At 36.6% G+C, this 27554-nt stretch overlaps 1 protein-coding gene across 11 annotated transcripts in view; it reads left to right on the top strand.

The window, feature by feature from the left end:
- Window positions 1–27554, top strand: part of ARHGEF7 (Rho guanine nucleotide exchange factor 7) — a 311991-nt gene that overhangs the window by 139292 nt on the left and 145145 nt on the right. For all 11 annotated transcript variants that reach the window (XM_072621961.1, XM_072621952.1, XM_072621953.1 and 8 more), the window contains 2 exons: window positions 1710–1840; window positions 8552–8753. In XM_072621961.1, the coding sequence (XP_072478062.1) occupies window positions 1710–1840; window positions 8552–8753 (333 nt within the window). The remainder of the gene's footprint in view (window positions 1–1709; window positions 1841–8551; window positions 8754–27554) is intronic.

Below are 27554 nucleotides of genomic sequence, written 5' to 3'. Positions count from 1 at the left end.
TTTCTTTACCTTCACTTCGACTAGGAATCTAACGACACTTGTTTTTGACATTTTTTCAGAATGTCACAGAAATATGACATTGCATTATTGTTAAAAATATTTGTGACTCTTCGTTGCTATGACCTTATTTGGGGGATGTTTTTCAACAAAATTTTGCACTTTTGCAAAAAAAAAAAAAAGAAAAGAAAAGAAAAAACTAAACAAACCAAAAAACTAAAACCATTACCCTAGTTTAGCGTCATCCCTTCATGAGCTGTTGAAGTGCAAACGTGATGTTCATATTGTGAATTTTTGTTTGTCCTACAAGACAAATTTTGTGAAAAATTTTTCCTTGTCCAGTGAAACATACATGAACCAAGTTACTCATAAACTGAGGTTCTCCTGTACCCAGAACTGAACACCATATTATTCCAGATGTAATTTGACCAGAGCAGAGTACAGTGGAACTATATAATCTCACTTTTTTTTTTTTGTTTCCATAAGTGTATCCTAGAGTCACACGAATATTTTTGACTACCATGTTAACATGGTTGATTGAGCTTGTCAGTTCCTTAAAGTCCTAGGCCTTTTTCATATGAAGTGCTTTCTAACTTTCCCAATTCTATACTTGGATAATTGACTTTTAAAAACCAAGTTTCAGAACTTTACATTTAACTTGATTAAATTTAACGTTAATAGATTTGGCTCATTCATTGTTGTAGACTGTTGAAATATTTTTGTATTTTTAAAAACGAAAATGTGGATGGTACTTTAGTATGTCTGCTCTCTTTATGTGACAGCTCTGGGGGCTTTGAAACAGTTGCAATATGACTTGAGCTGTTAGTGATATTCATGTCTGAATGTCTGGGAAGATTTTTTTCCCTTAAGATGCATGGAATTGTCTCCTAGCAATAGGTCATTAGAATCCTGTTTGATGAAATAAGTGACATATTATGGGTCTTGTGGCGTTGGTGAAAGAGTCGAAGGCTGCAAAATTATAGCTTAATTTTGTATGGTGTTTTCATATGTATTTTTAAATTTTATCCTGGGTACTGCACTGTGAAATGAAATGGTATAAGTATCTCCATTTGACAGATGAGTGAGGGTCTTTGCAGCGTGTTTTGCAGTAGAATAATGTGTTTTCCTGGAAGGTTCTTCCAGGCTAAAAAATCAGTCAACAAGCACTGACTAGGCATTGAGAATGCAAATTCATTGAATGAAATAGTTCCCACTTATAAGGAATAGGATCTACTGTACGGTAATGTAGTTGCCCTCTATTAGTTTCAGACATGGGTCTTTTTTCTGATTTGTTGCAAGTAATTCCTTGCTTTTGGACTCTCTTTGCTACCCTCTCTTGCCTTTGTTAAGCCATTTGTTTGGAGAGGCTTGTATTTTCTAGGGGAAGGGTAACTTATGAAAATTATTGCAAAGGACCCTTCAAATTAAGAATTAGCTTGGATAATTTTAAGTCAAACACTTAAAAAAATATGCCAGAAAGGGATTGATATGAACAGTTAGCTACAGATAATTTCTGGAAAGGTAATTGGGGAATGAATGCAAATCATTTATACAGTAGACAGAATTTCTTCTTTTTCTACTGTATAAATGACTTGCTTTGTTGAAGTCTTGGTGTATTCTTATGTTGCTGCCCTATTTTAAAAGTCTAGTGCGTAGTGAAGGTGCATGGTATCAGACATCTTCAAATTTTTTTTTGTGCATAACCTTTTCAGACATTGGGCTGGGAAGTGACTCTGTATGTGCTCGGCCCTCATCTCATCGAATAAAGTCCTTTGATTCCCTTGGATCTCAGTCTTTACTCAGTCGGACTTCAAAACTGTTCCAGGGCCAGTATCGAAGTTTGGTAAGTTCGATTCAAACAAAGCTGATTTGTATCATACACCCATGTTATTAAAGTGGTGTTTTAAAGGAATAAAAGTTATGTGTCATGGATTTCTCTATTCTTCCACTCTTTTGACAGGCTAATGCCCACCCAGAGTCTCCATAAATTCTGATGGTCATGTGTCTGTGTATGCACATACCTATGCATGTGTGTATGTGTGTATACATAGCATCTTATTTATGCCTTCCATAAAAATGAGTCCTTGAGCACTATATAGTATTTTCTTATTTAATTCTCTTTATAAATGTCCTAAAATGTTGGAGTAAAGATGTATTTTTAAGGAATCCAGTTTGAAAAAACAAAAATGAATATTTAAGCACCATAAAGCTAAATTCTCCAGCAGTCATTTTCTTTCTGCCTAAAAACAGATTTAAAGTGCTTTCCTCAATCAAACTGTGTCTTATAAGAGAGGAAAACTCATATGATAGCCAAAAAACAGTTTAAGGGAAAGAGATCTAAATTAATGGACATGTTAAGTGAAGAAAAATTTGATTTTTGTATTATCAAAATGGGCAAAGGAGTACATTAATGATGAAATAGGGAAAGGCAGAGTGAAAACTAAAGGGAAAAAACCAAGAAACATTGTATTAGCTGAAGATGGTATGAAAAAAGGTAGAACTTGATGTGAAACCTGCTGTTTTAGTGATATATTTTTAAGTGTAAAGACCATTTCAGTAGAGCACCTGTTCCACTTGCCTCCTTTGCCATGAAAAATAAACCAAAGCTTACAAATTGAAATTATTGAATTAATGGGATTGATTGTGATGAAATCTAAGTACCTGGTTTTCCTCAACATTATAAATAAGTTGTTTTAGATCAGAAATAAATGTAGACTCTCATGTTCAACATGAGCATTATAAGATACATCAATACTGTGGAATTTTGCCAAGCTTTATTATTACATGTGTATATGTTGATGTGGATTTTTGTTGTGATATTAGATAAATGTATTTATCACTATACTCCTAGGATATCTACTTTAAGACAGAAATTGGTAGGCAAAGGCAGTATTGACTAGTGAGTAAACATTTAAATGCTTATTGTGTGCTCAGCTTACTGTGCTGTGCTAAAAGATTTTTGAAGAACTCCAAGGGTTTGAGTTTATTAATTACAGTATTTTAAGAAGCAGTAGTAGAATCCATAAGGTATATTGACAGAAAAGTAGAGTAGTCCCCTATACTTTTTAAGGCAGCTAATAGAAACTAGACTGGAGAGTTAGGTGCCATGCCTTGAGTCAGGGAGACTCATTTTCCCACTTCAAATATGGCCTCAGATACTTAATAGCTATGTGACCCTGAGCAACTCACTTAGCCCTGTTTGCCTCAGTTTCCTCATTTGTAAAATGACCTGGAGAAGGAAATGGTGAACCACTCTGGTATTTGCTTCTTGACAGATGGAGTCATGAAGAGTTGGACACAACTAAAATGATGCAACAACAGTAGAAAACAGAAGTATTTCTTTGCTATTTATCCATTGCTTTTTTTCTCTCTCAAACTAGCCCTATTCTGAATTTGATTGAATTAAATTTAAATTTTATTGGGCATAGCTCCCTAGAAAAGTATGGAATTGCTTTGGGAGAATTATGGCTCCAAGTTAAAGAGAAGTATATAAACTATTGAAAAACCATTTGCCTTTGATCATAAAAGAAATCCAGAAAGGCTGTGAACAGAATATTTGTTGCATTTTACTTGAAACTCTGAGCTGATTTCGAGTAAAACAGAATTTCAAATGTATATTGCTTTTGCCTTTCTCCCACTTCTTTTCCCCGCTACTCTTCCATTTTCCTTTTCCCTCTAATATCTTGCTTCTTTCTCTTTCTGGAGGCTCATTTTGTAAGTTTTTTAACAGTGTCTGCTTTAGAGGCAGCCAAGAGAATTGCCAGAGTGAGAATCAGGCACTCTGAAAAGGACTATAAGTTTCCATGTTTCACATTCATGAATATGAGGCAAATTGATTTGGAAGCATTTTATTTTCTTAGAACTACACCCTTGCTTTATGTAACATTCGTTATAACACAGTGGATCCTAAAGAATGCTTCCTATTTGTAATTGACTGGGAGCAGGATTGTTTTGTATGGTCAGCCTCATTTACTTCTGGAAAGGCATGTGTATTCATTGCTGCAATTGCTTTCAGTTGTTGGAATTTATCATCAGTATTGGGTACATGTGTGTTTTATAAAAAGCAGATTTTTATAAAAAAGCATTTACAGAACTTATTGTGGATATGTTTACAGAGGAGGAAACATAATGAAAATCATAATGGACACTTGAATAAGAATCATAGTTTATGAAACAGAAGATATATCACACAGGTAGTATAGGTAACTTTTAAAAACAATTTACTGGAGCAGGAAAGTACATATTATGTCAGTGTTCTAGCAACAGGATTTATTTGGCATGTTGATGAACTTGGTTCTAACCCTCATTAGTCAATAAGCGCTAGCAAGCTTTGTTTTTCAGGGGAAAAATGCCAAATAAACTTAATATTCCTGAAACCTTAGATGTTCCTCTAACCAATATGTAACTTCCCAGGAAAACCAGAGTGATTTGGTCAAGCCTATAACAAAGGAGAAGGAACACACACTTTTATTTTAGTACAGCTAATTTATCTGTTGACTTTGTATTTGTAATTAATATGGATTGCTGTGCTATTGTTCAAATCTCTCCTTAACATCAGATGACAACATTGAATAGGGGAAGAACACTTTGAGTCAGAAAAACTGTGTTATGGTTCCTGCCCTACTTCTGATTTGTAACTGTGAACAAATTGTTTAACTTTTCTTGATCTCAGTTTCCTCATCTTTAAATGTGGGCAGTTGAATAGAGCTATCTTTTTTAAGTCTTTTCATCTCTAACACTCTTTGATTCTAAGTGAACCTGTGGCTCTATGAAAGAGCCGCATTTTTCTCTGTCTAAAAATGAAATACTTCTCTGAAATTCATTATATTTAAAATACATTTTCCCCTCTATCTCTTTCCTGAATGCTCTTCCCCTTACTCTTTGGTTTCTTAAAGAAATTGTATATCCTTCTTATTCCTCTTTCCTATTCTGTTTTCCTTCCCAGATAACTTCCTTCTTCCTTATCTAAAACATTTTCCCCCTTTTTACATCATTCTGTTTTCCTTTACCTTGCTTTTGCAGTGTCATTGTTTAATGCCAGTTTTAGGGGAACACAATGTATTTTATTTGTCCTTTGAGAGAAATCTGTTTGAAGTAGGAGAGTGGGTTCTGGGGTTCAGAAGATATCATGTGTAGATATGGAAAATTCTCCTCTCCTTTCTCCCACCAAACTCATCTTATTTATTTGGTAAACTGGGGGTAAAATTTTTTTACCATGAATTAGTGAAGAGAGGTGGAGGTAAGAATTAGTACTTGTTGCTAAGTGCTGATCCTCACAATTTTAGAAAAATAATAACTTTTGACTTAGATTTTGGAAGAGAAGGGCAAGTTTTTAGTGGAGAAAACTTTCAATGGACGTAGTATTTTTTGTCAAAGAGAAGAATTAGGCAAATTGAAGAAGATTCTGTGTTCTTCATCCTCCTAATATTTTCAGCCCATAGTTAGACAAACAAGAAACGTAAGAAAAATTCCAGTGGAAAACATCTTCAGGAGTTCTTGCATAGGGGGATAGCATTATAGGTTTAGAGCTAGTTGGACCCTTGGAAGTTAGCTAGCCTCTCTGAGGAACTGGGACCCAGAGAAGTGAGATGAAGTGCCAAAAGTCAAATGGGTAGAGAGTGGCAGAACCAGTATTTGAATCTATCTATCTATCTATCTATCTATCTATCTATAAATTTTTTTTTTTGGTATTTATTTAGTATTTAGTTTTTCCCCAGTTACATGTAAAAACAATTTTTTTAACGTTTGTTTTTAAAACTTTAAGTTTAAATTCTTTCCCTTTCTTCCCTCCTTATTGAGAAGGCAAGCAATTCCGTATAGGTTATATAGGTGTACTCATGCAAAACAAATCCCTGATAGTCATGTTGTGAAAGAAAATATAGACAAGAAAAAATTCAAGAAGAGTAAAGAAAGTGGGAAAAAACCCCCAAAGTTGTTTCAGTTTATTGAATCAAGATATTTTAACTGGAAAGCCAATATTCTTTGCCCTGCAACTTGTTACTCTTTTGGATATTACTCAGAATACCTGTTCCTGATGTTAATGGTATTAATCATCATGGTATTAGTGTCTTTCGTGATAATTTGAATAGATTAACCTGTTGTCCCTCAACACTAGAATGTTGTCAACCAGGAGATGAATCTGTTTGTTGGAGAGACAAGGATCAGACTAATTTCCCCTCTCTGCTTCAAAACTGTGTATCCTTCTTTCCCAGTGACCGTGATGGAGTTGTATAACCAGGCAGAGGGTGCTGAGAAAGCACAAATTTTAAAAAAAATTGCACATAATCATACTGTTGATTGTATGTCCAACAAGAAAGGAGTTGACACTCTACTAAAAGAACTCAGTCATATCATTATTGATATTCTGAGTATAAATAAAACCAGAAGACAAAAAGAAATTACAGCTATGTTTAAATATAGTTACAGCAGTATATTTAAATAATCTGTATAAAATGAACAATGGGAAGTGATTATCACAATTTTTAGAGAAGTTTGACTGATACAAAGCTGTTGCCATGAAAAGAAGACTGAAAGAGGCCAGAAACCACTCAGTAAACATTTAATCACTTTCACAATGAAAAGCCATTACAGCAAAGAGCAACACTGGTCTAGAATATTATAAATCTATTTGTAAAACGTTGCAGAACAACGGGAACATTTTTTTACTTCGTAGAGATTTTGGCATTTGGTATAGGCTAAATTCGATTAACTTGAAGGAATTTGTAGATAATATTGCAAGGAGGCCAACACAAAGGAAAAGTGAACAAACTATTCTCATTTTTATAGTGACCTGTTTTCACTGGTGATGGTGAAGGAATCTTCGAGTTTGGTTGACCTTTATCACTCTGGGAGCAGATACCTTGTGTGAAAGAAGTGGTAGTGGTCTGAGAGGAGGGTAGCTGAGCCTGACCAAATAGGCAGAAAAATCTTTTGGTGAGATCTGCTTTAAAGGTACTTAGGGATTAGGTTTCAAGAATTCTTAAAGAAGAGAAGATTCTAAGAGAGAAGAAAAGATTGTTGGTAGAAAAAAGTGACTGACATCAGCAGCAGCTGTCAACCCACATGGCTTATTTTCCATCTCTGTAAAATCTTTATTTGAATGTTTTTATGCATGTATTGAAAATATTCATTATGAAAACATGAGAAGGGAATACAGACAGATTTTCATAAACTACTATCGCAGAATACATCTTTACAATCACAAGTGAATGAAAGGTGTAGAAACTAGATGATCCTGTAGTGCCTAATATTTATTGAATTAAAAAAATGATATTCATTTTTATGCCTCCTCAAAAGAAATCTTTCACACACAGTAAGATTATAAAAGATACAAATATGGAGATAACTTTGTTAAGTAGTTCTCTGAATTCAACAGTCACCTGTGTGTTAAAGATTTTGGTCCAGCCACCCACATGGGAAAAACAAAATGGATAAAGAACATCCATTCCCAAGACTTAGAAATGTAGCTGGGTGGGCAGACTGTTGATTTACTCCATCTGTATATTCAGTTTAGTTAATTGTTTCAGTGAAGAATGAGCTAAACCTACAATCAAATATAAGAAGGTAGAAACAGTTCGCTTTTGAGGCGTTGCATGATACTTTCAGTGGTCCCAAATCGCTTGTTGCCACTAAAACTACTCTCAGTCTCTTGGTGATGCTATAATAGCCATAGGATAGGGATCTTGCTGGTTTAAAGTTCCAAGTAATGAGGATGATTTTCATGTGACAAATAGTATGAATATGTTGAGGAGATTTGTATAACCTGAAAGGAAATGAATTGGCTATGTGTTGAGAATGAAAAAAATAACAGGTAGACAGTTGGGTTCCATATTGATCCAGATTTTTTTTCCGCTGCTTTCTTTGTTGGAATGACTGGCTAAGTGTCTTAAATTTTGTCTTTTCTTGCTGTTACATGGAATTATCTTGAGCTCATCAAAATGCTATAATTTTCTTGCAGAAATTTCCTTTTACAAATCATGTAACTTTGAAGAGAATGATAAAATGAGCTTCATTAAAAAAAAAAAAATTCTCTGATAGCCACAAGAACTCCAAAGAACTGCTAAGTAGTTGTGGTCACATTAAATTCTCAGCACATTAAAAGTTAAAAAAAAAGTGCTCCTAATAAGAATACTTTCAAGATAGTCTGTTCACATGTACGTAGTTAAAGCTTTTTTTAAATTTTTAAATGAAATTTCTTTTTGAAGAAGAGTGCAGGGCACTATTTTAAGCCAGAGCACCTTGGCTCAAATTCTGTTTTGAATTCCAACCCTTTCACTTGCTACCTGTGACTGTCTTTAGGCCTCAGTTTTCTTATCTGTAAAACAAGTGGATTGGACTGGATGGTGAGATTGCTTCTAGATTTATGATCCAGTGATTTTTTTTGACATCAGTTTGGTTATAAAGATAAAAAAAATCAAACATATTTTCTCTTTATTCTATTTGTACAGTTCAAAATAGAATTAATTTCAGTTTGCTTAAAGCTTTTGTGTGATAGATGTATCAATTTCATAAGAAAATAGGTTTACTTTTCTTTATGTTTGTTCTTTCATTTTAGGACATGACGGATAATAGCAACCATCAACTGGTGGTGAGAGCAAAATTTAACTTCCAACAAACAAATGAAGATGAACTTTCTTTTACAAAAGGAGACATCATCCATGTCACGAGAGTAGAAGAAGGGGGCTGGTGGGAGGGTACTCACAATGGCAAAACTGGCTGGTTCCCTAGCAACTATGTACGAGAAATCAAATCAAATGGTAAGCGTTTAAGGTTTTCGTATTTGGAGAACTTTCATTTCCTTAAAGTGGAACAGAAGGAAACTAGGATATAATTAACCAGGTCTTCTACTAACAGATATTTTTCTTCTGTTTGAATAATTGTTAAAAGTGGCTAAATAGTTCTGTTCTAGTTTCCTTTTTTTTTAAAGTGAAATGTGCTGTACAGGGCCCTGCCTGCAGAACTAAAAAGCTACATAAAGTAAGATGATGTTATCATCATAACAGAAAATGATTTAAAAATCTATTAGTATTTCAAACACTACATTTTTCAGGATGGGGAGATTTCTTGCCTCTCCTTTTCCTAATTCATCCATAGTAACATTCCCAGACTAATCTTTGGGTAAAGATTTGATCATTAAACCCCTTGAAACTCTCCAGTCACTTCTTATTGCCTTTGTAATTTGACGTGTTTATTAAATGTCCATTGGAGCCAGAACAATTTGCCAGGCTCAGGATAAGATACCAAGTTCAGGTAAGATATTGACACTTTCTTGGCCTTTTTGTACCTAAATAGTCTAGTATATTTTAACCTTTTTTTTTTTTTTAAATCATGGATGCACCCCAAATTCTGGTGAAACTTATGCACACCTTCACAGAATGTTGTTAAATGCATAAACTCTAATACGTAGCTTTAAAAGGAAACCAATTACATTGAAATACTACTGTGTGTGTTTCTCCTTCATTGCTGAAGAAGACTATGCCGTCAGAGAAATAATGAGATTACTTGCACTTGACTTTGTTTTGAGTGAGGGAGGGCTGTGCAGGTCACCAGCCTCACTTCTCCTCCAGAGCCATCTGAATCCAGTGACCAGATATTTATCAGGATGACTGGAGATGACCCAGGATGAGGCAATTGGGGTTAAGTAAATTGCCTAAGGTCAGACAGCTAGTGAGTGTCAAGTGTCTGAGGTGAGATTTGAACTCAGGTCTTCCTGACTCCTGCACTGGTGCTCTATCCACTGCACCACCTAGCTGCTCCTGAATTACTACTATCAAAATAGTAAAACAAAAAACAATAAACAATTGCATGGACTGCAGTTTAAGAACACCTTTTCTAGTAGGAGGATATGACACATTCACAATTAACTGTAATACAAAGACAAGCTAACTGTTGTATGCACTCTGAAGGTCATTCCTGACTTGGGGTTTTGAGGAAGGCTTCCTGGAGGGAGGTAGCATTTGAGTTGAACTTTTAAAAAACGAGTAGAAATGCAGCTGTTGAGGAAAGGAATTTGTTCCAAAGGGATGAGTACAGGCAAAGGGGTAGAAAAATGCTGTGTACCCATGCAGGAGAAGATGACTTAATAATGCAGCTTGGCTGAAGTAGAAAGTACATATTGACAAGTAGCATGAAATAAGAGGCAAAAGGCAACACAAAATGAAGGAATGTAAAATTCTAAAAGGAGCTAGAGAAGTCCTCAGAGTCCAGCCCCCCTCATCTGGCAGATGGGCAGTTGGAACTCCCAAAGGAGACAGTGTGCTTTGCTCCTAGTCACATGCCTAGTAAATGGCAGAACTAGGATTTGAACCAGAGTCTTCTGTTTCTACATCATGCTAGGTATGATGGCACTTCCTTGTAGAGGACTACACGGTCTAGAGTAAGGAATTCAAACTTTTGGGTAGGTAGTAGCGAATTAGCGGTTTCAGGCAAAGGTTGTGTGTTTGTCCTTCGTTCTTGAAGAGGACCATGACATCAAGATGATGACGTGACTTGCAGTTGACATGTATTTGATTGAGGGAGGGCTGTGCAAGGTTACCAGCCTCACTTTTTCCTCCTGAGCCATCTGGGCCCAGTGGTCTGATATTCATCAGGATGACATAGTATATATGAAAGGAAAGTGAGTATGTAAGGAGTATAAAGAGGGAAAGAGAGAGTATATATAGGAATACATGGTAGAAGTATGCTACACTCAGTTCATCTGGGTAGTAATGAGGGTTTGTACTAGAGTAGTGGCACGTATGACAGAGAGATAGAAACAAAAGCTGCGTTTCAGATAGATTTCATAGACTTCATGACTACCTAGAGCAGTGAAGGAGAAGAGAGAGAAGTCAAAGATAATAATATTGTTTTGAAATTTATAGATTGGGTGGTTTTATTGAATAGTGAAATCAGAAGGACAGAGTTTTATAGGAATATATGAAGGGATATATTAAGTTTGAGGTATCAGTGGGACATGGTAAATCTAAGATACAAGGTAGGAACTTTAAAGACATAGGCCTTGACTCAGGAGAGGAGATTGCTAAACTGAAGTAATTTGCATTGAGGTGATTTTTTGAGTCCATGGACTTAAATGAGATCTCTAAAGAGAGTATAGAAAGACAAGGGGGCAGAAGTTTGGGGAACACACACTTTTTAGAGTTTGAGAAGAAGAGATGGAGGAATTTGAGAGGAAGCTGTAAAGTACTCTTAAAAATACTCTTAGATTATTTCCCACCATGCTCTTTTGCATACTCTACCTTTAAGTGAAACCATTTCCAAAACGTGCCCCTGCTTTATGTTTCCCATGTCCCAGGTACTGTGTCAGGTTAGGGGTACTAGTACAAAGAAGAAAACATTGTTTATTTACAGAGTTTGTATTCTAATGAGAGAGGGAATTGATAAATACAAAAATAATACAGAGTAGTTAAACAGGGTATTTTGTGTGGGAGGGCACTATTAACTGGGGAGATCAGGGCAGGTTTCATATAAAAGATGGTGCTTGAACTTTATTTTAAGGGAAGTGGAACTCTATGAAGTTGAAGTTAGGAGGGAGAGCTTCCAGGCATTAGGGACAGCCATTGTCAGGCACAGAAATGGGAGATGGAATATCCTGTGTGAGGAACAGAGAGAAAGCCTGATTGGCTGAATTACAGATTCCAGTAGGGTAGTAATGTCCAATGAAGCTGGAAATATAAGTTGGGGTGCCTTATTGAGGTCCATAGTTTCAGTTGATCCTATCTATGGGTATCAGTCTCTTGTGACCTTTTGATTGGGTTAGGGTAAGAGAATGTAGATTCACAGCAATAAGTGGTTGAAAAACAAGAAAGTATTTTTCCTGCATGTTGCTGAAGACATAGTTACTCTGCATTTTTCCATATTTCAGTCAGATCTTTCTTAGCATCGGACAATGACTTTAAAATGTCATCTGAGAGCTCAGTCAGTTTCATCTGTAGTTCTGTCGGAGCCTTGGTGATATCAGCTAGGTGAGGCTGAAATGCTTATTGGAGCGTGATATCATGATTCTTAAATTCAGTGAACCTTTCATTGTATTATCCAGCTGCTTGTTTTTCAAATGCTTTGCATGTATCATCCTGCTCATACATGACCTTTGCTAATTGTGGAAAGTGTTCATCTGAAATTTCTTTTTGAAGAAGTGTTTTGAAAAAAGATAGCTTTTTTTTTGAAATACTTGGATTTTTTGCCACATATCATATATGGACTTAGTTTACCTTGTAAAGAAATATTCAGGTCATTTTGATTTGACATATAACACAGAAATGCAGCATTCCAATAGGAATCTTCTTTCAGTAATTCACATAGTTTCAATAATTCTGTTCTTCATAAAATTCAACTATCTGTTCTTACAACGATACAATTTTGATCGACACCTGTCCCTGCAATAGCCAATATGGAATAATATGGCGAATCCACACTGAATACCTCATCGTTTAAGTTGAGCATGATGCTGTGTTGCATTTGCAGGGATATAGTTAATAATACTTATAACTTGTTGGAAAGTGTCACTTAAAATAGTAGCGTTAGGATGGAGATTTTGCTGATACAACATATAGGGAAAAGAAATGAGAGTATCTGGATCTGTTAATACTTTTTTTTATCTGTACATTAATCCCTTCCTGTTTTCCTGTGATGGAGTCTGTATCGTCTCTACATTCACTACTTCCTTGTAGTTCTCCATTCTATTTCCTCTTCTTTTTGCTCTCTCTCTTCAAGTTAGAAAAGTAAAAAATGAAAAAAAAATATTTTAAAATGCATTTTCCCTAATTCTGCCTTCATACTTGAATTCTCTCATTTTCCTTTCCTTAAAACTATCAGTTCCTAGGAGACATCCTATGTCTCAACAGCTACAGTTCTCCTTGACATCCTTCCCCACCTCCCTTCTTCCTTTTCCTCACACATTCATTAAAGAAGTAAAGCAGTCAAGGTAAAGATGTTTTGTTAAGGTATGGGTAGAGGGGAGGGTCCAGGGCTTCTAAATTCTGTTCCACCTCTGAGGTTCTTTGATTCAGTGAACTGGACATTATTGATGCTTATGTTAATGTTATGGTTCAAATATAAAACATGTTAAAGACAAAACAGCAGAGAGCCTTTAGTGCCTTCAAAACAACTAGCTCCCATTTGAGCTACGCAGAGTTTTTGGTTTTTGGCATTTAGGTGAGTTCCCAGGCTTAGAGTCAGGAAGACTCCTCTCTTTGAGTTCAGATCTGGCCTTACACACTTACTAGCTGTGTGACCCTGAGCAAGTCACTTAACCCTGTTTGCCTCAATTTCCTCATCTGTAAAATGAACTGGGGAAATGGCAGACCACTCCAGTATCTTTGCCAAGAAAACCCCAAATGGGGTCATGAAGAGCCAGATATGACTGGAACAATTGAATAACAACAGTGACAACATGGAGTAAGTTTTGTATCACACACTGTTTGTTCTTCCCAGGTCTCGGACTGGACATTGGTGACTTAGACCATGAGGAAATGAGAGGAGGAAAAGTGAATGTGTCTGCTTTTTGATAAATAATCAAGGAGATAGAGTTCTCTGGATCTTTGGATTCTTTTTTGGGCCATTTTTGTTACCAACCTGTGTTTGTGGGTAGGGATGTAGAGAGCTGTACTTGTCAAGGTGTGTCCTTGCTGAGCTTTAAATATCCTTGTTGAGATTTTTTTTTTACATCTTCCTCATTGATTTGATCTGTGTCACGCTCTTTTTTTTTTTTCTTTTTGTGGACAGCCTGCACCGGAAACTGCACCTGACCTAAGATTTATGTAGGTTTTCTTGTGTAGTGAACTTCTCATCACCAGATGTTTTCAGACAGAGGCTGGGACAACCCATCCATTCAAAATGTTGTAGGGGTATTCTTTTGTTGCATGATTGCTTGTCAGAAACAATCTTTTTGTACTTTAATGCAGTGATTTTTTTTATTATAATTTGATAGTGAGAAAGATTTAATTTAGTGCCCATTTTTTACTTCATTCACAGATTTCCCTCTTTTAAAAGAGATTTCTCTTTTAAAGGAGATATAGCATATGACAACTTGCAGCAAGGCCTTAGGGACATCATTCTGGAAATATATTATTTGAAAAGGAACTAGGCTGGTTCTATTGGTGAAGAAATAGCAGTGGTCCTCTTGAATGCTGTACTGGTACTTACAGTGTTAAATGAATCAGAGGAATCCCCTCTTACCCCCACAGAGATAAAGACACAGACAGACAGAAGCAGCCAGGCAAGTGCAAAGAGACCCAAGTACAATGCAACAAAGGTCGTTATTTTGGAGGGAGAAGGATTTAACTGAGTGAGAAGGTGTTCATTTAGGGGCATGACCATTGAGTTGAAGAAGCAAGTCTCCTGACAAGTTTATTTTTTTGAGCTAATTATTCTTTTTTTTAACATTAAATTATTTTATTTGTTTTCAGTATTCTACAATCACTTCCATATATCTTAGATTTTTTTCCTCTTCCTCTCCTTCTTCCTCTCTACCTCCCCACTTCTTCCCTGAGACAGCATACAATTTTATATAGGTTCTACACATACATTCCTATTAAAGACATTTTCACCTTAGTCATGTTGCGTAGAAGAATTAAAATGAATTGGAGAAATCATAAAACAAAACAAAACATAATACAAAAGAAAATGGTCTGCTTCATTCTGTGATCCAGTTCCATAGTTCTTTCTCTGGATGTGGAAGGCATTTTGCCTCAAGAGTCTATTGGAAATTTTTTAAGTCCTTGCATTGCAATGAAGTTCCAAGTGTACCAGAAAAATTCCTCACACACTGTGGTTGTTGCTGTGTACAAAGTTCTCCTGGTTCTGCTCCTTTCACTTACGTCCTTCCAGGCCTCTGGAGTCTTCCTGTTCATCATTTCTTATAGCACAATAGTATTCCATTACATTCATATATCACAATTTATTCAGCCATTCCCCAATTGATGGACATCCTCTTGATTTCCAGTTTTTGGCCACCACAAAGAGTGCTGTTATAAATATTTTTGTACATATGGGATCCTTTCCCATTTTTATGATCTCTTTGGAATACAGTCCTAGAAGCAATATTGCTGGGTCAAAGGGTATGCACGTTTTTGTAGCCCTTTGGGCATAGTTCCAAATTGCTCTCCAGAATGGTTGAATCAGCTCACAGTTCCACCAACAATGAATTAGTGTTCCAACTCCCCCACATCTCCAACATTTATCATCTTCCTGTTTTGCGATGTTAGCCAATCTGTAAGTGGGATGTAGTACCTCAGAGTTGTTTTGATTTGCATCTCTCTTATCACTAGTGTTTTAGAGCATTTTTTCATATGATTATAGATATCTGTAATTTCTTCTTCTGAAAACTACCTGTTCATAGCCTTTGACCATTTATCAATTGGGGACTGACTTGTATTCTTGTACATTTGACTCAGTTCTCTATGTGTTTTAGAAATGAGGCCTTTATCATAGACACTAGTTGCAAAAATTCTTTCCCAGTTTTCTACTTTCTTTCTAATCCTGGTCACATTGGGTTTGTGCAAAAACGTTTCAATTTAATGTAATCAAAATTATCCATTTTGTACTTCATAATGTTTTCTGTCTCTTTGTTTAGAAAGAAATTTCTCCATTCTACATAAATGTGATAAATACACTATTCCTTGCTCCACTAATTTGTTTATACCTAGATCATGTACCCATTTGAGCTTTATTCTTGTGTATGATGTCAGGCATTGGTCTGTGCCCAGTTTCTGCCACACATCCAGTTTTCCCAGTAATTTTTGTCAGACAGCGAGTTCTTATCCCAGAAGCTGGGGTCCTTGAATTTATCAAACAGTAGATTGCTGTATTCATTGACTACTGTGTCTTGAGTACCTAACCTATTCCACTGCTCTACCCCTCTGTTTCTTAGCCAGTACCAAGTGATTTTGATGATTACTGCTTTATAATATAATTTGAGATCTGGTAGGGATAGGCCACCTGCTCTAGCATTTCTTTTCATTAGTTCCCTTGATATTCTGGCCTTCTTGTTCTTCCAGATGAATTGTGATATTTTTTTCTAGCTCTAGAAAATAATTATCTGATAGTTTGATTGGTATGGCACTGAATAAGTAAATTAATTTAGGTAGAATAAGCTAATTATTCTTGCCAATTTGTTGTTAAGTTGTTTCTAAAGAGTACAACTGTCACCACTTTGTGGTGTCTGGTTTAGAGTCTTTGCTTCTGGCCCTGGTTAGAGATCTGGGCTATAGGTCTGGATTACAGCTTTAGATTCCCAAGTATTAGAAAGAGTTTTAGAGCATACAGTAATTTCCCTTTAATACTTCCTGTAATGACTGTGGAAGACAATATGACTTGCACATAACGACTAGTGAAAGGCAACTTTGTATAAGGAAAGCAAAAGAAATGTTCTTTTGCTTTGAATTTGTTCACAGAAGAGGTCAACAGTGTCTAATATTTTAAAGTAGTCAAATAGGTCGAGAACTGAGAAAAGACCATCAAATTTGTCAATTAAGAAATCATTGTTAGTATTGAAGAGAGCAATTTGAATTCATTGATGAAATTGGAAGCCAGCTTACAAAAGGTTGAAGAGTAAGTGAAAGCAGAAGTAGAGGCAATATGTGTAGACAGCTTTTTCTAGGAGTTTGAGAGGAAGGAGAGATAAAGGATGATAGTTTGAGGGGATGATGAGGTCTAGTACATTTTTTTAAGCATGAGGGAGACTTGGGCATGTTTGAAGGTAGTTGGGAAGGAACTTCTCGCACATGGTATAAGAGCTGGCTTTGTCAAAGGGAGGACAACCTCATTGTCAGAAACTGGAGAAGTAGAGAAGGTTGGGGATTGGAGGCAGGGAGGATGGGGGATGTTAAGTGGTTTTGAGAAGGGGAGAAGAGGTAACTTATTGTGAAAGGCCTCAATTTTCTAAGTAAAGGTAAAAGTCACAGTCATCAGGTAAAGGTGGTAGTAGTTAGGGAAGCTATGGTATGATTGAGAACAGATAATATTTGGAATACCTTCCTTTGGGAGTAAAATAGAGAAAATAATAAAATCTTTAGGGAAAAATAGAAAGATTGAGGGCACTGTTGAAATCAAATAGTGTAAATTTGTCTGTTCAGTCACCATGATTATGTCTTTCTCCAGCTTCACTAAGCAGAAGGTACAGAGGTTATAGTGGGGTGTGACTGATCCAAGGTTGGAGTTTGGTAAGGAATGAGTGATGATAGGACAACCGTTGGTAATGGACGTGGGAGTAGAGGACAACAGAATGGTTTTAGGTTTGAAATATAGTGAGGAATAGAATGATAGGAGTTTATGGTCAGTGTTGGACTTGGCTGATTTCTACAGGGAAAGTTTGGTTTGAGTTTACATCCTCTGCCATCCTTCTGCTGCTTTCACAACTCCAGCAGTGGAGCCTTCAAACTTCCAGTGCTCCCATAGTGACGTGATCTGGAGCAAAGTCTGCTCACTGCTCTCCTCTTCTGAGCCCTGAAGGTCCCTGTCCCAGGCCTGTTGGCTTGACTGTCATTGGGAGGTTTAGTAGACTGCTGCTGGCCTCAGAACTGCAGGCTTCCCTTTGGTCTAGGACTTCTGCCCTGGTTATTCCTCTCTAGGTTTCCACCTTGGACTGAAAGCTAGAATCGAGTCTCTGTTCTGTCTTTTTGAGTTCCCAGTGCTTAGCGCAGTACCTGACATGTAATAGGCTCCTAATAAATGTTGACTGATTGGTTACCCTATACTTAGGAACAAAGCCACACAGTTATTTTTTGCTTCTGACCTTGCTTAATGCATAAATAAGGACCCCACCCTCCTCCCCAGTAATCACTCCCCTCTACCACCCTTCTCTGTAGACGCCCTTCAGGTCCAAATTGGAAACAGATGGTCGGTAACAGATCTGCCAGATGACATCACTTCCTGTACCCTGTGCTAGTTCAGGGATCCCCAGATCCTCCTCATTTACTAGTGCTTCCTACTCTGATTCCTAATCTTGGCTCCTTTCAGTTCCTGCAGATGTTTCATTGGCAGAGATAAGCTATCAAGATGGACTGGCTCTACAGTTGTAAAGATGTTGGTCTGATTGAAGGAAGCTCTGAGTTTTGGAGATAATTGGGGAGGGAACAGTCCTGTGTTGTTTAGAGCTTGTTGGAGCAAGGTTGACTTGCTCCTTAGTGCCATCTAGGTTGAGAGGGGGGAACCACAGGCTTGCCTACATTGCTTTATACTGCCCTATATTGCTGTGGAAGAGGAAACCCTTCAAAGCTCAGAGAACAGACGTGAATAGCCAAGGGAACTCCTTTTCAGTGCTTCAATGCCCATCTCAGAGCGCTGCAGATCCTAGACTTAAGGCTGTTCTTTTGCTAAAAATGCTTAACATCGCTTCCGTGTCCCGAGAGTAGAAAGCAGCAGCTTTTTCCAGAACAGAGGGGCCTTGGAGAGCAGCAGTAGGTAACTTGTGTAGATTATTCTCTAAAGACATCAATGACTGCAGTCCATAGTGATGAGTTGCTCTGGGTACATGAGTTTCTCTGCTTAATGTACCTCCTTGATAGGTTTATGTAAGTGTGTGCCTACTCATGGATCCTGTGTGTTTTGGTGGGAGAGTCTGACTCAGATGTTTGGGTAGCCTGTTATTTTAATGATTAGAATTGTTTTGCTTTCTGTTAGTAAATGTTTCACTATTTTGTAGATAGTCATTACGTCTTATTGAGACCATTATCTCATCTTGGCTTATTTGTTTAAATGGGAAACACACCACTGAGAGCTCAGGAACTGTAGTTGTAAGTTTTAAGGGTGTGTGGGTATGTGTGTGTACGTGCGTGCGTACGTGCATGCGTGTGCATGCATGTGCATGTGTGTGTGTCTTCCCCCATACTGAGGGTACCACTGATGGGTTACCACCTGAGAGTGAGTTGTAGCAGGACTCCACTCATTTGGGTAACTACCACTACTAACCACCATCGTGGATTCAGATGAAGTGACAGGGCTAGGCCCCAGAGAAAGAGAGAGGGGAAAAAAAAAGGGTGGGAGCTCTGTGCCATATCCATGCTACATTAATATCTACCTTTATTTTTGGGAAGAGAGACGATATATTACAGTAGAAAGTATATTCAATTACTCATGAGTTCAAATCCTACCTTGTATCTTGTTACCTTTGTGACCTTGGTAATTGCGTTTACCCTCTCCTGGCTAGAGTTCTCATCTGTAAAATGAGGGGGTTTGCACTAAGTGATTTATGAGGTATCTTTCAGTTCTGGGTGTAGGATCCTATGATGTTTTAGAAAATTCTAATAACATTTCATGGGTCTAGTTAATAGCATCACTCATTCTTTTTCTTGTCTTGTCAAGAATCACTATGGGTTTAGCAGTCATGTCCAAAATTTTCATTATACAGGGATTTAGTTCATTTAGTCATTCTCATAGGTTTTGAACTCATTGAGGACAGCTGGATAGCCTCTTAATAGCACCTGATTTATCTTGGGTTTTATTTCCTGTTTAACCCCCTTTTTTGAAGAGGGGTGTGTTTGTGAAGATAGTTTTTCTTGGTGGAGAAAAGAGAAGCAAATAGGAACTGAACTAAATAGTCCCCCTTTCGTTTCATAGTCATTTCAAGCCAAGCAAGAATCCTATCTATCTCTTCTTTAATTTTTTTCTTGTCCTCCACATAAGTAAAGAAACCCTTTTTATTGTTCTCAACATTTATTGGAACTCAGCTCATAATGTTTTAATCTCACTGATGAATCTCATTGAACCATGCCCCTGCTTTTTTATTTTTCCTCAATTGTCTGCCTTTTCCCCCTGCCTTGCAAATAAAAAAAAAAAATTTAATACACACTTAAATCAGCAACAAAAAAATAATTAAGCACACTTTGAAAACTGAGATTGAGGTGTGTATAAAATTAAATTTCTCAATGTCATAAATGTTATAGCTTATTGTATATTATATATCTTTGTTTTGTTAGTGTCTATTTTTCCTTTCATTTAGTGAGAGGGTGTGCACACGTGTGCATGCATACACATGTCTGTACATATGTGTGCTCTACTTTACTTCACATTCCATTATTTAAATCTTTCCAAACTTCTATATTTTTCATAACTGTCATTTTAATGATACAGTAATATCCCATACTGTTGATATCCTAGGATTTTTGCATTCACATAAATGCTGATTTCTACAAGGTGTTTCAAGTGTTCTTCTGTGTTAAACTTTATAACTTTATAGCATAGTTGTTTATACTTTATAGCTTAAAACTGCATGAAGAGTTTTGGGACATTGTATTTTTTAAACATTGCTTCTTTGTTCACCTTTTGTGATGAGGTTGAGGGTGTATGCACAAAAATTCAATTGTTGAGGTAAAAGCTTTCATTATATTTTTGATTCTTATTGTAAATGTCCAGATGGCCTTCCAAAAGAAGTTTGTTAATTTTCAATTAAGTGGCATAATAATTAGAGTGCTGGACTTGTAGTCAAGAAGTCATAAGTTCAAATCCTTACTAGCTGTTTGATTCTGGGAAAGTTTTTTAAACTCAATCTCAGTTTCCTTACCTGTAAAATTGTGTTCATAATATCATCTACCTCATAGGTTTACTGTGAGGATCATTAGGTAATATTATGTAAAGCACTTTGCAAACTTAAAGCACAATGTGAATTTTAGCTATTGTTATCAGTTTTTACCCACAATGTATTGAAGATTGAAAAAAAATTTAGTGCTTTTTAAAAACTTTATTGGTGTAAAGCACTGTCTCTGGATTTTAAACTTATTTTTTTTGATTATTGAGTTGGACCATTTTTTCCTATCTTGTTTTCCTATAAAGTAGCATTTTAGTAAGTTTTCTTTCTGAGATTTTTTGCCATCTTATGATGACAGTCCTTCTGGGGACATTATCAGAGTTGCTTTCCATTTAAACATTTTATTAATCCTGTCTTTTTTTTACATCACGTGTTGGTTCAGTGACTCTCCTCCTCTTCCACTCTTTCTTTTTACAAATAAGTATTATCAATTAAAACAAATAAACATATTCGCTGTGTTTGAAAATTAACGCCTTACCCAGGCACTCTTTACACGTCAGAGTTGTGTGACTGGAAAAAGTGGTAGCCCCATCATAAAGCAAAATAAAATGATACCTTTGTGCTCCATTGAGGTCAGTAAATTATTAGGAAATCTAGAGGAAGGCTACAGTCGAGAATTACACGAATTTATGGATGAAGGAAGAACATGGTTAAGAGTCACACAGGATGAGAAGTTATGGGTTTTGTATTGCATTATTGGTGGGAGTCAGCACATCGTGGAGATTACAGGACTTTCCAAGTCACATTTTATGTGCTGTTTTCATCTGTTACTTTTATTAGTAAAACTTTCCCCAACTTAGATTGTTTTCCCCTTTTCTCTTTATTATTTTTGGTATCCCTTGCATATATCCTTTTTGATGGTCTTTTTGATTCATAACATTAAGTGTTCAACAACAGTCTCTTCTCCTTCATTTTACTTCATTAGAATCAGTGATGACTCTCAACTTCCTTATGATTTCTTGCTTTGGTGCCTTCTGTTTTTCTTGAGGGACTTCTTGCAGTCTCTTAGGACTTTGTATTCTTTCTATCCCATGTCTCAGTTCTTGGGACTCTAGTATGACATCTAGGTTTTTGTCAGAGTGTGACTAATGTTGCCTTATTTGTCTGTCACGTATTCTAAGGGTATTTACTGTCTTCCAAGATTCTTATCTCTGCTTTGCCATCTGCTTCGTAATTATTGATCAGAATAACGTCTAGACTGGCAGTGCCCATTTTTATATCTTCCACCTTTGGAAAAGTGAAATAGAAAGGCAAGTTGAGAATTCATTAGCCGAAAGAGAACTCCAGAAGCTGTTGGAATGCTTGTAGTCCCTAAGTGCAGCTGTATCCGGCCTTAGTGCCAGCTTTGTGATTTGCGTGACAGATTCCTCCAACTGGCCTTTTTTAATTCTCTTTTTGCTCAGAGTTAATCATTAAAGACACTGGCCAAAGCATTTGAACTAAAATGATCTTTTGCTTGCTATATTAAAGTGTTAATATAAATTCTCAGTTTAATTGAAAGTTTACTGTTTGCATGGAAACTCAATATGATTCTGTTGTATGACTTTTATGTATACTACAGACATGTGTTGTCATACTGAAATAAAAGGATATTACCAGATGTAGAGACCCATTAAATTAAGAACTAAGTAACATTTTGAAAAGCATTTTTCTATTTTATCTTTTAACTATTCCTGAGAATTTAAAATATCTTTTATTCCATTCAAGTGTTTAGTTTATGGCAATGGCACCCAGGGACAATTTTGGGGAAGCTATGACTACACTTTGAACATGGCCCTTGAATAACTCTAATCTGTTTATGAAATAATAGCTTAAATACAAATTTAAGTAGTTTGAATGTCTTTTAAAGAAAAATATCTCAGGCAGATTTTTAAAGAGGATACATTTGAGACAAAAAAGAAATAGAATACTATGTCTGGCATAATGTAGTGCATTTTTACTCACCGAAAGAAGAAACTGGCAATTTTGACTTGGTTCAAAAGTGTTCTTTACAAAAATCTATGTTTTTCTACCAGCTTATGTATATGTCTTATTATGAAGTATGATGGTATGTGTTTTACTTGTATTTAGTATATATTTACAGAGAAAAGATTGTGATGTAAAGATTTAAATTATAAATTTCTTTATTGGTTTCCTTTTTAATAGTTTTTTCAGTCTTAAGGTTTACTCTGTTTACAAGACTTTGTTGCCATTGGGAATGCAAAAATGAGAAATGACAGTATTTCTCCTTAAGGAGCTTATTTGTAGCACAGGCTTTTCAGTAAGAAAATCCAATTATGAAATTATTAAACTTACAGGCAGCTAAATTAAGAGATATTCATAATTCAACAGAATTTTTGGAAACAGCATAGCTTATTTTAAATATAATTTGTATATTTACATTGTATCTTGATTTGGAAGCAGCTTTTCAGGACCAAATTTCTTGCATAAAATAAGGTATATTTATAGATTGTTTTATTGTGGAGACACTATCCTTTTATTCATTTATTTATCCATCTATTCAATTACTTATTTAGCAGCAGTTTATTTTATTCTTGAGGAGGCAAAATACCCCACATCACATTTTTTTTTACACTTAACAAGGGAAGTATACATAGTCATTAATAGTTTGCCATCTTGTGGCTAATGATGGGAATGCTCTTGTTTTGCTGATCACTGTTTTCTGGTTCTGGTTTTACCTATAATTCTGTCATTTGAAATCTCTCAGTACAATCATCTTTTAGGATTCTTTAAAAAAAAAAAAAGATCTTTCAGAAACTAACTTTAAAAATTTGTATTATGTTCTCCAAATAGGAAGTTAGCTCACAAAAATTTGGAGAGAAGATATATAATAGTTGCCATTTGCTCTATATTCTGGTAATGGATTCTTAATTTTAAGTTTATGTAGCACTTTGGCTGGTCATCTCTGGCATATAACAGGAATGCATGTTTTAAAAAAGATGAGTGTATGAGGGAAGAGAGAAGTACTAGGGCCAACTCTGAGCATGGAATAAGGTCAACAGTTGCTATTAATAAAATGACATGGTGAACCTGAAGTTTTAGAATGGTATTCAGTTCATGTATGTTAGCAAAATGAATATCACTCACACTTCCACACTTTGTGACAGGAGGAAGATCATGAATCAGTTATGTATGTGTTATATTGTTCTCTCCTTCCCCCCTCCCCACCCCTTCCCAGATTCTTTTCAGAGGATTGCTTCGAAAAAGACTAGCGAGTATATGTTTGTTCTATTTCTACAGATAGTGCTGTGGCTATTGTACGGTCGGTAGAAAGGGAGGATTTTGGGAACCTTATTTTAGAAGTTGGTTAACTTAGGATGATGAGTAATAACCTAATCTTGGCAGTGATGTGAGAAGTTCCGTGTGACTATCGTTTGCTTATCCACAGATCTTTTTAATGAGGATTCACACTGCTACTTCCTAAATTTGTAACTTTTAATATTTTCTGCTGTACTTTGAAAGCTAGTTGTAGTTTGGATCCAGAGATTAATTATTACTGTGAAAGAAAGGTGTTCAATGGAACAAAGAACTGTGTAATTTGTAAGGTCTTTTTTATTTGTAAGTAATTTGTGAGGTCTTATCTTAGACAATATGTAAACTTGTTTTCCTTTTTATCCCAGTAGTTATCTACCCTTATTTTGTTTTATTGGGGGTTTGTGGCTTATTTTTATGAAGAGTGATGCACAAAGTTTGTTAGCATAGGGAGAAAATTCAAAGGTTTAGGGAGACTGGGAACCCAAAATAGTGACATGCGCATCCTGCCTGAATGAATTCGATGTAAACTTTCAGCCAAAAACAAGGTTTATTAAAACACCAATAGAGAGTGGGTGTGATTCTAAAAATCCACCATATTGGTCAGACTTTTAGGGAATCTGAACCCTTTAATGGAGACATGATGGATCTTATACAGAAAACTGCAGAAACAGAGAAGGGGTCTAGATGGAATTAAGGGAGCAGTGGTCTAGGGTGGGACAGGGTGCAGACAATGAAAGGGCAGTTATTTACCAGAGAAGGACTGACCAGGGACCTGGGCCATGTGGCTAAGTCTAGGGACTTTTCCTTTTTTGAGGTCCAGATCCTAAAGATAGGATCTTTTCCTTTTGGGGGTTCAGATCCTAGCCCCATCAGGACCTTAAACTGTTTCATTCATATAACTTTTGCTTATCATAAAATGACAAAGACAGTAACATAAAACAGTGAAGACAACTGATAGATATCCTTTAATGTGTGGAAAACAAACAATAGGCAATGAATTAGCTTGGAATTTTTCTTCAGGAGTAAATCATGGGATGATAGAGCTGAAAGGGACCTTATAGACATCTAGTTCAGTCCCCTTGGTCAACAAATGAGGAAACTGAAATCAGAGAAGTTAAATATATAGGGAAACATAAAGTTAGTTGACTTTCTGTTAGTGTATCATCTCAACAGTTCTCCAGTGATAGTGATTTTATTTGAGAGGCAGATTTTGGAGAAATTAAGAATAGATTCTACCTCCACCTGTTAGAATACCTAGTTTTTTTCAAAGTACACCCCAGTTGCCAACTCTTACATGAAGTTTTTCCTCATCACCCTGTTATTAACATGCTCTCCATCTCAAAAGTACTTTATATGTACTTACATTTATTTGGGTAGATGTTGTGTTCTCCCAGTAGATTGTAAGATTTTTAAGGATAGGAATTATTTTTGCGTGTCCCAGTACCTAGTGTAGTGCCCAGCACACTAGTAGATACTTAATAAATTCATGTATTATATTTGCCTGTGTGGGGTTAGGGAAGAGAGATGGGAAAGTGAAAGAAGTTGAGACTTATCTCATAATTTGGTCTGTGTCTTGTCCTACTAGGTATTAAAGGAAGTGGGAAGGGTGAGTGGAGAAGAATAAAGTAGAATGTGCTCTTACTTTGCCTTCTAGCTCCTAAGTAGCTCAGTCAGGTTTGTGGTAATGAAGATAACTTTGTTAAACTGTGGAAATTTAGTAATTATAGAGCCTCAGAGTTACAAGTGTTTCTCCACTGTAGCATGTGCCTGACCAAGAATCGTTCTGCAGGACTCCACAACAAATAGTTAACTACGTTCCTCTTGAAGATGTGATGAGAAATTTATCCCCTTGTGAGGCAACATGCTAAGCTTTTTTGGGTTGTAGTTGTTTTTGGTTGATGGTAGTGGAGATGTTTGCACATCGAGGTGCTTATCAGTTTTCTCAAGTGGAAAGGGTAGGGCTTCATTGTATATAGTGTAGTCTTTGAATTCTCCCTTTATATTTTCCTAGCCCATATTGTCTAGTGTGTTTCTTGCCTCCTTCTGTTTCCACTTGTACGTTGAAATCCCCAGGTATTAAAGTACGTGTTGATTAATACGTTAATTTGATTTGGAAGGTGTTTCTTAGAGTTTCGTTATCTCTTTACCTTCTGCAACTGATACTGATGTATAAGCTACAGTCATTTTCCTGGTGTTTTTTCTTTTAATCAAGTGCTTATCATGATCATTGTAATACTGGATACCAAATGTCCCAATGTCAGGTACAGCACTGAAGGTGACTATGAATGTGCTGACCTAGTTCTGAATTGCAAAGTAAAACAGACTCTCCATATAGAAGGCAGAAGAAAAACATTTATACAGATACCAGAAAGCCAAATCCTTCATAGTAACCAAGAAAGAAGTCAGTACACATTAGCATTGCAGGGGACAAACCATTCCCAAGTCTTCTCCCTGTCTGCGGGCCGACCCCTTTTTCCCCTTTCCCACAAACATAACTAGCTGTGCCCGCCTGTGTCCTCTCTCTCCTCCACCCTAACTGTTCTTACCAACTTTCTCCCAGCTCTGCTCCACCCTTTCTGTTCCAGCTGTTCAGCAAGCACCTCCTACCACATGTGGCTTAGGCTTCCATGTGATTTAAGCAGGTCACATGGGCCTATTAATGAATAGGAAAGATCTTCTCATTTAAATTGCCATTACACTTTCCCATATGGCCAAGTCCCTGGCCTTCAACCAAGGCATCAGCCCATCTCAGTAATTCTTTCAACTGGTCTTTCTTTGTGGCCTCATGCCCAAACCTCCAGTTCTCTGTTACCTCTAACCTAGCCCAGCCCTTCATTGTCTGGATGGTCACAGGTCACTTCCCATCCTAATTTCCTTCTAGATCCCTTCTCACAGTCACCCCAACCTACTGACCACTCCCATCCAGATCTTCCCACAAATCTTTTTTCTATAAAAAGAGTTAGTCTCCTCTCAAACCACTGATTCTTAAAATGTTGTCCACCCAGGCAGGTGTTCTAATAAACCTTGTCTTTGGCTGAAAGTAAGTTTGGGTTGAATTCATTCGAGGCAGGACCTCTGTCGTTTCCCCTTGAATTTTGGGGTCACAGCACCTCTAGGCTTCAACACCATGAACTGATATTTCTTTATTGCTTTTGGCTCATGATAAAACCTACTCTACTAATTGCTATTTGCTTTTCCTTGGAGAACCTGTCACCTAGTTGCTATCCCTTTATGTAGCTGCAATTTCCTACCTAGGGTTTTATTTATAGTAAAAATATTTCAATTCCTCTAGCAGTTTACCCTTTATTGGTCATTGGACAAAGGGCCTACATTTAGAGGACCAACAAGTGTCTTGGTCATTAAATTTAGAGTTGAGGTAGACCTGACTTCAAGTCTTGTCTCTGATACATACTGGGAAGTCACTTAGCCTCTCAGTGCCCCATTTTCCTCACCTATAAAATGAGGAGTGTTGGATTTGATTGCCTCTAAGATCCCTGCTAACTCTAAATCTAGAGGCAGGTCACTTAACCTCTGTTTGCCTCATTTTCCTCAACTGTAAACTGGGGATAATAGTAGCTACCTTTTAGGGTTGTTGTGAGGAACAAATGAGATAACTGTAAAGCACTTAGCAAAGTATGTGATGCATAGCAAGTATAATATATAAATGGCATCATTTATTGTCATCATCATCATCATCAGTCATTTGGGAAGAAATGAAAGGAACCAGATACATTGGGGCTTTTGGGAGCAAGTTTCCATTTGGAAACATCCTGGCGCCAGCTCT

Source organism: Notamacropus eugenii, chromosome 6 (genome assembly GCF_028372415.1).
Source record: "Notamacropus eugenii isolate mMacEug1 chromosome 6, mMacEug1.pri_v2, whole genome shotgun sequence".
Lineage (NCBI taxonomy): Eukaryota > Metazoa > Chordata > Mammalia > Diprotodontia > Macropodidae > Notamacropus > Notamacropus eugenii.
Note: the sequence above shows the minus strand (reverse complement) of the source record. Positions and strands in the feature narration are given on the sequence as shown.